We start from the raw sequence: 12,139 nt of genomic DNA, 5'->3' as shown, positions 1-12,139 counted from the left end.
TGTCCTTGTCAATGCTAAGTAGAGGAGAGGGATCACCTCCCTTGACCTGCTGGGAGTGCTCTGACTAATGCAGTCAAGGATAGAACAGAATAGAATATTTCAATTGGAAGGGACCTACAGTGACCATCTAGTCCAACTGCCTGACCAATTCAGGGTGGAGCAAAAGTTAAAGCATGTTGTTAAGGGCATTGTCCAAATGCCTCTTAAACACTGATAGGCTTGGGGCATTGACCACCTCTCTAGGAAGCCTGGTCCAGTGGTTGACCACCCTCTTGGTAAAGAAATGCTTCCTAATATCCAGTCTAAACCTTCTCTGGCACAGCTTTGAACCATTTCCATGCATTCTATCACTGGATCCCAGGGAGAAGAGATCAGCACCTCCCTCTCCACTTCACCTCCTCAGGAAGCTGTAGAGAGCAATGATGTTGCCTCTTTTCTCCAAACTAGACAAGCCCAAAGTCCTCAGCTGCTCCTCACAGGACATGCCTTCTAGCCCTTTCACCAGCTTTGTTGCCCTCCTCTGGACACATTTGAGTTTCTGAACATCCTTCGTAAATTGTGAGGCCCAGAACTGCACACAGTACTCCAGGTGATGCCACACCAACTGAATACAGGAAGATAATCCCCTCTTTTGACCGGCTGGTTATTCTGTGTTTGATGTACCCCAGGATGTGTGTTGCCCTCTTGGTTGCCAGGGCCCACTGCTGACTCCTATTGAGCCTGCTGTCAACCAGCACCCCCAGATCCCTTTCTGCAGGGCTGCTCTCCAGCCCCTCCTCTTCTAATTTATACTCGTGATGCTTGTTCCCTGCGCAGAGGGCTCACCACGTGGAGACTGTGATGTCCACCTTCTGACGGGCTGCCCCGGGGCAATGCTGTTGGGCTTCCAGGGGCTGGTTTGCTCCAAGTTCATCTGGTGCAACCCCCATGCCAAGCACAGCCACCCAGAGCAGGCTTCTGTGATGGTTTAGCCTGAGTTACCATACAGTTTTCTCGCTCACTCTCACCCTCCCCAGAGGGATGGGGGAGAGAATTGGGAAGAAAGGAAAACTTGTGGGTTGAGATGAAGGCAGTTTACTAAAATAGCAAAGGAAAATTACAATAATAACAGAATACAAGGATATTAAAATATACAAAATGAACAATGTACATTTTCTCACCACCCAATGTCCCAATGACTGATACAGCCTGTCCCAAGCAGCAATCATGGAAACAAAACTGAGTGGCAAGCAAAGGAGCGAAAGGGAGCCAGGAAGGTAGAGGGAACGATGCCAGCAAATGAGCGAGAGAGATGGATGCCAGGAAGGCAGATACCCGCCGTGGCCAACCCCCACTTATATACTGAGCATGTCATTTATGGGATGGAATACTCTCTTTGGCCAGTTTGGGTCAATTATTCTGTCTGTCTTTCTCCCAGCTTCCTGCATCTGCAAATCAGCAAGACGTGGAAAGCAGGACAGTGTCCTTGGTCTCATTCACAACAACTCATATCATCAGATTGTTTTGTCAACATTATTCACATATGAAATCCAAAACACACCGGCTACTGAGAGGAAAATTAACTCCATCCCTGCCAAAACCAGGACAGCTTCTCAGGACTGTGTCCAGATAACTGGACAGCCTGGGCAGCCTGTGTGTTAGAGCACTCTCAGAGTCAGGACGCACTTTCTTGTGTTCATGTGGAACTCCATGTTTTTTCATTTGTGCCCATTCTTGTCCTGTCAGTGGTCACTACTGAGAAAGGTCTGGCCAACTTGCTGTCATTGCCTCTCATCAGGTATGCACACGCAGAGGCGTCTTCCCCCTAAAATGGAAGCATAGCAGAAAACTGAAAAAGAAAGGAAAAAGGCATCGAGGAAGCACTCTGTTTCAGTACTTCTTACTTACCCCTCACAATGCCGCTCTGCTGCTTCTGTATCTGAGCAGGTAACAACCTGCTACCTGCCTGCATTCCCCAACAAGGTGTTGCACAGACACAGACAGAGGGTCGGTAAAAACAATCTAATTTGTTGTCATCTCTGCATCATGTAAAGCTCCCAGAGGGGACCAACTCTTTCCAACAGGATGCATTGTCCCATCCTCTTGCAGGTGGTAACAGGAGCCTCAGTTGCAACGGCATCTTCAGCTGAAGCAGCGGAGATTCCCCAAGCTCCGGTTACGCTCAGCTTCTCTTGAGCGGTGTCATCTCCACACCTAGTTCACTCAGATCGGCAGCACAGACTCTCCAGGCAGTCTCTGAGATGAGCAGATTCTCTGTCCTGGTGTTGGAAATTGTCCAGCGTGCCCCACCCGTGGGAGAGGAGAGTAGGTCATCAGGGTCATAGGCATGGGTGACCACCAGGATACGGGTGCAGAGCTGCAGACTCCTGAGGTAGAAGTTGTCCTGCTGGGCATGCCTTGCCATCAGTCTGACAAACAGCATCTCAACAACAGTGCAGCTCTCCAGCCATGGTGTGCTGCTGGTAAAGCTGGCCTCTGCCTCCTCAAGGCTCAGGTAGGCACTGAGCTGCCTTGCTGCACCGCAAATATAATGTCAGTGCAGATGTTCATCTTGGAGGTGCTTGTCAACAGGAACCTGCAGGACTGGGAGGAGGGCAGCAGCCTGAGCTGGCAGTGTTGCGACTGAGGCAAAAGCAGCCAGGCTGATTTCACCAACTGCTGGACCCAGGAGGCAACTTTCTCCGTGTCCAAGTAGGAGCATGTGCAGAGGGTGCAGAGGAGGTATGAGTACTTGTCCCTCGGCAGCTTGTTGCAGTGATGGAGGAAACACAAAGTATCCCCCAGCTGCTGCTGATCCCAGCACATGCACTCCAGCCCCACACGGATCCTGAAGTGCCTTACTGGCAGCTGCCCTATGGTGAGCAGCTCCAGACTGAAAGAGTGTCCAGGCGGTGGCTGCAGGAACACGAGCAGGCGGTAGGTGATGACATTCTTGTGGATGCTCCAGGATTCATAGGCGCCGTCCGTCCCAATGGCTGGGTGCATCTGTGGCATGAAAGCCCTCTTGCAAAGGACTTGGCACACAGCAAGGAGGTCACCCACCAGCTCCTTCACCACCTTGCACGTGTCAGGCAGGACCTGCGTTGGTGATGGTCTGGACACAGCCAAAGACCTGACACCATTGTGCGCACCATTGAGGTCTCCCTCCTCCTCGTCATCCTCTTCCTCCTCCTTCCAGCTGCTGGAGCTGTGCTGCTCACTGCAGCTGTCAGAGTCAAGCTTCATTTTCCTGGCCATCCAGCAGACCACAGCAAACAGGACCAGGGCTCCTGCAATGTTCCAAAGTGACAACTGCTGCAACACAGAAGAGAGCATGCCTTCCCATGTGCTCCTGCTCTCCTCAATCTCTTGCAGCAGCCGAGTCATCTGCTGTTGCAGAAACTCCTCACGCTGCCGCATGCGTTCAGTCGTGGCCAAATCTGGCTGGGGAGCTCCTTTCAGTCTGTACTCGATGGCCAGCACAGCCAGGAGGAAGGCGATTGCCACAGCCATGGCCTGGAAGAGGTGGGAGAAAAGGGAGCTCAGCAGGGCTGGGTGAGAGGGAGCACGGGGCTGGGGGAGCGGGGCAGGAGCTGCCTGGAGCTGGGGGCCAGTAGGAGAGGGGCTGAGGGAGGTGGGAAGGAGCAAGGGCAGGGTTTGTGAGCATCGCATGCAGGGGAGCTGCGGTGTATCCCAGGAAAGCATTTGGGCTCTGGTGTCGACAGGCTTGAAGGGGCCACAAGCCCTGGCTGGAGGCTGCATGGGGTCCATCCTGCCCAAGCCGCCCTGATGGCCAGGCCTTCGCCAGGCTGTGCCCCGTAAAAGGGCAAGGGACACCCCAGTAGAGTCTCCCGTGTTCCCATCCCTGCCATGCAACAGCGTCCCAAGGAGCCACGGCACCCGGCACATCCCCAAAGCCTCTTTGGGCACGTGCCACCACAGGGAGCCCTGAGCACCTCTGTCCCCAGCCCCAAGGATGGTGCCGTGCCCTACCCTGAGGGGCTCGGCTCTCACTTTGGGTCAGAAACCCCCTGGACGTCTGCCCCGTCCCCCATCCAGCGCAGCCTTCCCCATGCACGGTGCACTCACCGATCACCCAAGTCAAAGAGCAGTGAGGCTGCCTGGTGGTGTCCCTGGGGTCAGCTCTCATTGTGACCTGTCCTCTGTGATGTCACAGCCACCAAAGCAGCATCACCCAGCCCACAAGTCCCAGCCTTCACTCCCACCACTCAGCTCAGCAGGGCCTTGGGCATCACACCAAGTACAAACCTACCTGGCACGAGGGAGCTGCCAGGGGCTCTCTTGACAAAGCAGGCAGACACTCCTCAAAACCGTAATTAAAATAAAAATGGGGACTGTAGGTGGATGTCCCTGACTTAGATAGAGAGGTGCAAAGTTTTCTGGGACTGGTGGTCTGACTCCAAGTTGTCTTGAAGAGCTATGAGTCCCTGGGCAGAGACAAAAGTCCTCCTCCCTCTGCTCCTCTTGGATTCGTTCTGCCCGGGCAGGACTTAGCCCTGCAAATCCTGAGAGGATATGATAAAGGCAAGGTACCACTGTGTTCCTGTATTCATATATTTATAGAAAAAAAAAGCAGTATGGAAGTTGAACAATATTTTTAGCAGAGAATATAGGAGAATAATTTAAAAGCATATGATCCTGAGAAAAGTTAAATCAATATGGTAGCATTATTACAGGATTTGGGATTGGTCTTCCTTCATTAAAGTTTTCCTACAGTATGCCTTTGAAATCTTGGAACTGACACAACCATCTTTTGATTCTGGCAGAATTTCAGGCTGATCTCTGAACTGGTTGGAGTTGTTGCTGAAAGTCCACTCTGGGCCTGAGCACAGTGGAAACAAGGCTGTGTACCATGTGGCTTTGCATCCAGAAATAGGGTTTTGGGGCAGAAGCCTCCAGCAGTGTAGAAATAACATTTGATTCTGTCTGGTTCTTGGTATGATGGATTTATTGAGACTACAGGCATTGTTCATCAGTCAGGAAGTCCATGATATGACCGCCTGTGCCCTGTAATGTACTGTTTTCTGGGTACCTGCCGTCATGACTTAAAGGCTTACCTGGCCTGCAGGTGTATAGAAATTGTGACTGTGGGTTTGTAGGATTCCATAATATTTCACTACTTTATTACAAATTACCACCAATACCACAAAAATCACCACTAAGAAGTATACCTGTGAGTAATAAAGCAAATAGTTATATATCAAGCTGTTGCAAATTATTATTAGCAATCAATACTAAAGTACTGATCAATAGTATAGCAACAATCAATTATAGCAGCACCCAATAATAGCAGCAATCAAGCATATATATATAATATTATAAGTTAATATAAACTTATCACTAGTGAAGCAAACATCAATAGTATAACAGCAGTTATGGTTATGATTCATTACTTTATATATACATAATACCAACCACATTAAACAGATCTCAGAAGGGGATCCAACCATCACAGAAGCAGAAGGACAAACCAATTCAGCCCCACAAGTGGGCCCAGAGGGCAGCCCATAAAATAACAGGCAGAGTTTCACTTTGAAGATGATCCACACCAGTTTGGAGTCAGCCAGGCATCTCTGGTGAGGGTCCAAGATCCTGTAGAAGGTTTGAGCAGATCTGTTTAGGAAAGGGAAAAGCGCAGGCAGCATCTTACAGCTGAAGATCCAATAGCAGCTACTGACACTTACTTTTTCAGGATGTTTTCCCCCTTTTCCAGACTATTTTTCACCTTTTCAGATGGTTAGTTGCTGTTACAGTTCCTTGGTTTTGGGGTTATCAATGCTAGCTCAGGGCTTCTCTGGTTTCTAGGTACCCATCTGTACTTCAAGATGCCAGCTGCACCAGCAAGGATGTTCTGGTTCACACTCCTAGTTCCCAGGCCAGCAGGCATTTTCTTATGTCAGTATTTTTCCTTTCTAACCAGGTCACCTTTCTGGCTGCTCACACCTGCTTGCATAACTGTCTTGAGTTACTGAAGGACAATGGGACAAGCTCTCCGTGGGAACAAGAAAAGTCCTACATGTCAGTGTGGGGCCACATTCCTGTGGCAACACTACTATCATGTGTCCGTATATGAATTGCTCATGAATTGGAATTCAAAGGGCAGCACGTAGCGTGTGCACAGAGGTTTAAATAGACAAGGGATGGTGCTACTGAGGATGCACAGATGAAGAGACAAATTATGAGACATGCAGGTGAACAAAACTGAACAAACATGCAATGTGCTTTGAAACAGGTATGCACCTATAGCTGTTTCATTGATGTATATTCACAGTGTATCTCAGTTAATTTAATTCCAAGAGTTTAATGATATTTAAAATACCAAATGGGTGATAGCAAGTATGTTTCATTCTGTACATACTTGAATAAAATAACAGAGAACAGCAGAACAGTTAAGGTTAGAAGGGACCTCTGGAGATGGTCTAGTCCAACCCTCCCTGGACAATGCGGGGTCAGCTAGTATAACTCCAGTTAGCTCGCAATAGATATCAAATTCTAGCAACACACTATTTACCCTTTAGCAAACTGTATATTAATTGCATTCAGAGACGCAAAGACAGGTGCATGTACACACACCCGCCATTTCATTCAAAAAGCTATTATAAATAACACCATGTGTTCTTACAACGTTGATGACCACATCTGAGTTATAAAGAACTGCTTATTATACCTCTGTAACATTGCATCCAGTCTATGTTTTAATACAACTTAGATTTGAACAGTCAAAGCCTAGTTTCAGTGAATTCACTTTTTTTTTAAGGGAGGAAGCCCAGAGGGCACCTACTTCAGAGCCTTGTGACACAGGATCACACCACAAGCATTTAAATAACTTAGAGTAAATTCACTCTTGTTGCTTTAATATCAAGACTAAATTATTCAAAGGATGGACTTTGCACCAACAGTTAGTATTACCTGGAAACATTCATTCTTGCATCATTATGCTGTACCCAGCTCTTACACAACATGTAGGAAAGCAGCTAAGACCACATTCTCCCCACCCCTCTTCAATCTAAATTATACAGGCAGTACATTCAAATTTAATGTAACACATATAATCTAGGGCACCCAGTATTGATTTTAAACAACTTTTTAAATCACTCAGTTTATTAGTCCCAATATACCACAGTAAATTATATGCTAAAAGCTTTGATTTTTTTTTTTTATTTGTTTGGTTTTATTCTGTTGCTATTTCAGGAACACTGCGGTTTTGTGGTCTGAAAACATTTCAGGCAAATGGAATTGTTAAATCATTCAGATGCTGGTTCTCTCAACGTGGAACTGTGGGTTTATAGGTATGATATATTCTCAGCCATGAACTTCAGTGCCTAAAAGCCATTATTTAGCACATCAGGCTTTGCAGGACTCAGCACTGGGAAGAGAGTGACAACCCTGACGTGGCCAAGTATACCGCAGTATTGAGTACATTGAGAATCAGGTACCTTCACAAGAGAGCAGAAGTGTGCTTAACAGAGGACGCGTTGCTAGTCATAGTTTTTACATGTTCTGTGAACCTCTAGAGTCACAATGATCAATATTTTTGAGCCCCTTGTTATAATTTTCAAAGAGTGGACCTGTAGAACATATGGCTTTTGAGCAAACAGCTCCCCTTCAGGACATTTAGCTCAGTAATTTCTCATGAATATTTTCACAGGATTTCATTAGCCAGTAGTTTTCCTGTTCTCTTTCTCATACATGTGATTTACCTGAACAATATGGACCAAAATAACCATGTCAGATGAGGAGTACCAAGGGCCCTTTACAGTTAGTGAGTGTACAGTTCCAGTGGAATGAATGAACTGTGCTAAGGAAGGAGTTCTGGTGATAATGGACGTTCTGGACACGGGCTGTGCTGAAACTAGCATAGCATCATTTGAGCTGTTGAGAAATTTATTGACAGATGACTAAGTGCCGATACTTTAATGCCCAGAGGCAGATTTAGAGTTGAGTCAACAGAAGATGACTGTTCCTCTGCAGCAAGGAGACTAGCAGGTTTTGGAAGCTTTAGGAAGGCAGCAGATATTAAACCTCATCTCTGCCGGTAGTCTGTTCTCAAGGTGTAGTCTAGCAACTTTGTTTTTTTGAGTGACTCATTCTGAAAGCAGAAAATAGGACTTTGGACACTTTTTTTTTTTGCCTGCTTTTCTTCTAAGGTGTCTGATCCAGCTTCTAGTGAGTCTTTTCCATTGATTTTGGGAAGATTTGGCGCTATGAGTCTTTTTTTTCTGCCCCATTTAATCAAACTGCGTAGAAATGTAGGACTAGAAATGACACTGTGTGCATCAGTTATCGTCCTCTACTATTATACGCACAGTATAATTAATGACTTTCAAAACCCAATTTAATAAAAGCTAGGTTGTGGCTTTTTTTTGGGGGGGGGGGGGGCCCTGAGGGCACCAAGAGGCCTGATAGTTCCTTCCTAGTTGCCCTGGGGCCTCCCTCCCACCCTGCCCATGGCCCAGGACATTTCAGCCCCTAGCTGGGGCCATCAGTCCCTGCTTCAGTGATGCTGTAGGATGCTGGTCTCCAGCTTCCTTGCCCAGCCATGGGCGCCCTGAGCCACACCCATCCGTGGGCTGATGTCCTGGCCTGGCCTTAGGCTGTCCCTGTCCCCAGGGAGGTGCCTGATGCCTGGGGCGGGGGCTGCCCTGGTGCCCCCAGCTGCCCTGCTCCCAGGCTGGTAAGGCCCTGCCCTGATGGCTCCCACGGGGATCTCCCACCTGCCCTTACTATGCTCTGACATCTCTTTTGCATCCTCTGTTATGGCTGGAAGGCTGTTTCAGAAGCTCAATTTACTTCTTATTCAGAGCTTTTTTCTAATGTTCAACCCTACAGCTATATATTATGAGGCTATAATTATTAGTGACAAATTGTTCTCTCACTTAGACAGAATTTTCCTTTCCTAACAATGCAATGATGTATTTGTAGTCAATGATCAAATCATAGAATCATAGAATGGTTTGGGTTGGAAGGGAACTTTAAAGGTCATCTAGTTCAACCCACCTGCAAGGAGCAGGGACAAGTCAATCAATTCTCAGTGCTGCTTTGCTGGATTAAATAAGCCAAGCCGCTCTTACGTGATAGGGTCTCCAAATTCAGGGTCACCCTGGCCGTCTTTGAGTTTGTGTCCCTCTTGAGTATGAATGATTGTAATGATATACATTACTGCAGACAAGACAGCAGAAACGCTTCACACAATAACATCAATATTTTCCTATCTATGTTTGAAATGTTGTCATTAATACATCTAAGGATTGCCTTTGCCTTTCATTGACAGTCTGAAGTATCTTGCTATTTGGTACACCTAGATCCTTTTGCCTCCAAAACATGATATTCCAGTTTATAACAGCAGTTTGTGTTGTAAGTGCCCCAGGACACAATCGTCCATTGTCTACCTTGTACTCTACTCTTATACTGACAAGAAATGGGAGAATGAAGAAGGCGAAGAGTAGAAACAGCAAATTCCCAAAGAGTGATGAGTTCATCCTAGGGATGGCTAAGCTATAACTTTGAACAGTGCATTGTAAAAAATATCAATATAGTTTAAAGAAAATATGTTCTGATCTAAGGGGAAGACTGTAACTGTCTGGAGACCACCTGTGGGCCTCCAGTGCTGCAGGCTGTGGAGAAATGTTCAGTTCTGTACAAGTGACATCTCACTTGAGTCAGTGCATGAATAAGCACTATAAGACTAATAAGCCCATCTTCCTGAGCTTTGCAAGTCTCCTTGTTTCCTTGCTATCTTTTTTTTTTTTTTTTTGCATAAATGTCACTTCATAACTGACATCCTTGTAATTTCAAAGAGCATCCTAATGGTTCTTAGCCAAACTGTGTATCCAGGATTGCTGCTGTTCATTCACAGCAATGCAGAAACAGTAACTTGTAAGTAATCATGAAACAGCACACAATTTTTATTTTAGTACAGAAAGCTTTTTGTGCACACATAAGGAAGTCTAGATAAACTTATATTAAATTACTAATTTTTTTAAATGTGTACCAAAGGACCTTTGAAATGTTTGTTTGCCAGAAGTTTTATGGCAACACCCCTGTGCATGTTAGTGACTTCAGTAAGGAGTTCAGTATTTGAAGACCACAAGCAATGAAGCAGAGCATATCATAGGCAAGCTTGTTCATCCAAAGTGCTCATTTTTTTCTGCTTTTACGTGAGGCAGCCCAGGTCAGACTGCAGAAGTGCAGAGCCCTTTTTGCATATAGAAGTGGAAATTCAGACATTAGAAGTTTCCTCAAATGGCAATATAAAGGTCCCAGTCTCTTCAGGAGAAAGAAGAGATACTTTCTACACTAAAGTCTCAGAAGAACAACTATTACATTAATGATGGAACTAATAATGCCTGATTTCTAAGACTTTGTGTACTCTTTCTACATGCCTCTCACTATATTATACTGGGATTCTCCTGCTGTGTCTCTTGTGACATTCTTCACACCTATAATGCCTCCAGTAACCCTCACTGAATAGCTAACCATAATTTTCAGACAAAATCTCCTTTATACATTACTTAAGTACAGCTGTGTCCAGTGCAGAGCTGTGTTGATGCTGTTTGGGTTTTGGCGGAGCGAACAGAAGAGAAGACTCTTGAGTTTGCATGGGGGATTTCAGGGATGCTGATTTAGGTTTCTTTCCTCTCCCTCAAAGACAACTATGTTCCTATAAGTTTAATGAAACTGGTGAAATTTGTAGGAAATTTGTCTTTGAGACTACAATTCTCTGTCGAATCTGAGTGATATTAGAAAACTGCTCACAAATTATGAGAGGGACTGATGGATGGATGGATGGATGCACACTACAGTCACAAAAAACCCATTTTTGAGGAAACCAGAATGCAATGATGGCTTGCTTCAGGCATATGTTCAAAGTCTAAAAATACAGCATGACTTGTCTCTTCCAAAACCTAAAAATAGAGAAATGCTTTACTTATTGATTGTTTACATTTAAGTAATAGAAAGTAAGTCTGCCCCAATGTATCATTAATAAATTGTAAAGCAGAATTTATAATTTTAGCAGAAATAGAGGTAGTCAAATGTAACAACTCCTTTTGACATTTTGTGGGAACACGCATTAGCGTTTCTCTTGTTTTGGAAAAAGAAACAAGTAATCAAGTTGTGCACAGATACCTGAGGCGTGAAAGTCACCAGTGCTGTGGTTTGCCAGTGGAGAAAGAGCCTTGAGAGAAGAGGGGAGAGTCTTGAAAAGAAAGGGGGAAGAAAGGCAGATTTCCTGTGGGTTCTCAGTGTTTGTGTGAGTGCTCTGTGTACCTGTGATCTCTGGATCTGGGCATGTGTATATATATATATATGTCATATATATGTGCTCTGTGCATGTGCCTACTAGGAACACATCTTCAGCCTCACTGCTGGTTGGACCTGGGGACACAGAGCTGCTGCAGCCTCGCCTCTCATTTCTGTCAGATCCAGCATGATATATTGTCTTCTAACAGTGATACTCAGCCTTCAGACGCTAACACTTTCAAACGACAGAGCTGGTCTGTACCGAGGGAAATATATTGAAGACTGGATATGTTGCAGCACTGCCTTAGCACTCTGAAAGACTGCTAAGCATAAACAACCTCTATTTAGACAGAGGTTTAATTTCCCAGCTGAAGTAAAACTGTACAGTGGCTATGGTTTCCCAAAGAAAGACTAGCCATTATTAAAGGAGCATTTATAAAAGGTATATTCTAACTGTGAAGGCATATTTTTCTAGGATGAATTATTGAAAAGGACCAAAACACAACACCTCTGCATTATGTGTAAGAGCATTTTTTGGTCTTTGATGTAGACAGACACCATCTGATATGCCTCCCACATTCCAGAAAGCCTGACTTCTCTGGAGGAGTGGGCAGAGGTGATGCTGACAGGCAAGCAAGCACCAGGTAGAAACAGCTCTTGCGTCTAACCTGGGCTTCAGCTTACTTCCAGGGCCATTCTACTACAGATACAGGGTTTGTAAAAATTTTTAGAACTGTTTTCTTTACAGATCCGTGAGATTAATGGCAAGTGTCAGTTGACGTAAAAATGAGTCCAGGATCATCTAAAACTGTGCCATAGTCTAAAAATAAAAGGATTTTTTTTTTTTCCTTCAAAAAGCCGTCATGCAATATTAACTTCAGCCCAGCAGGACTGTCAG

The 12,139-nt window shown here is 45.4% G+C and overlaps 1 protein-coding gene across 1 annotated transcript; it reads right to left on the bottom strand.

The window, feature by feature from the left end:
* Positions 1-2,490: 2,490 nt before the first annotated feature.
* Positions 2,491-3,492, bottom strand: LOC147601017 (inositol 1,4,5-trisphosphate receptor-interacting protein-like 1). The gene has a single exon (XM_086747682.1). It carries the CDS (start codon positions 3,490-3,492, stop codon positions 2,491-2,493), a length of 1,002 nt encoding a protein of 333 aa, XP_086603808.1.
* Between the last annotated feature and the right edge of the window lie 8,647 nt (positions 3,493-12,139).

This window comes from Chlamydotis macqueenii, chromosome 4 (assembly GCF_036417535.1).
Source record: "Chlamydotis macqueenii isolate bChlMac1 chromosome 4, bChlMac1.mat, whole genome shotgun sequence".
In the NCBI taxonomy this organism is placed as follows: Eukaryota; Metazoa; Chordata; class Aves; order Otidiformes; family Otididae; genus Chlamydotis; species Chlamydotis macqueenii.
Note: the sequence above shows the minus strand (reverse complement) of the source record. Positions and strands in the feature narration are given on the sequence as shown.

Coding starts and splice junctions, on each gene's coding strand:
- LOC147601017 (XM_086747682.1), bottom strand. CDS start 3,492: ATGGCTGTGGCAATCGCCTTCCTCCTGGCTGTGCTGGCCATCGAGTAC.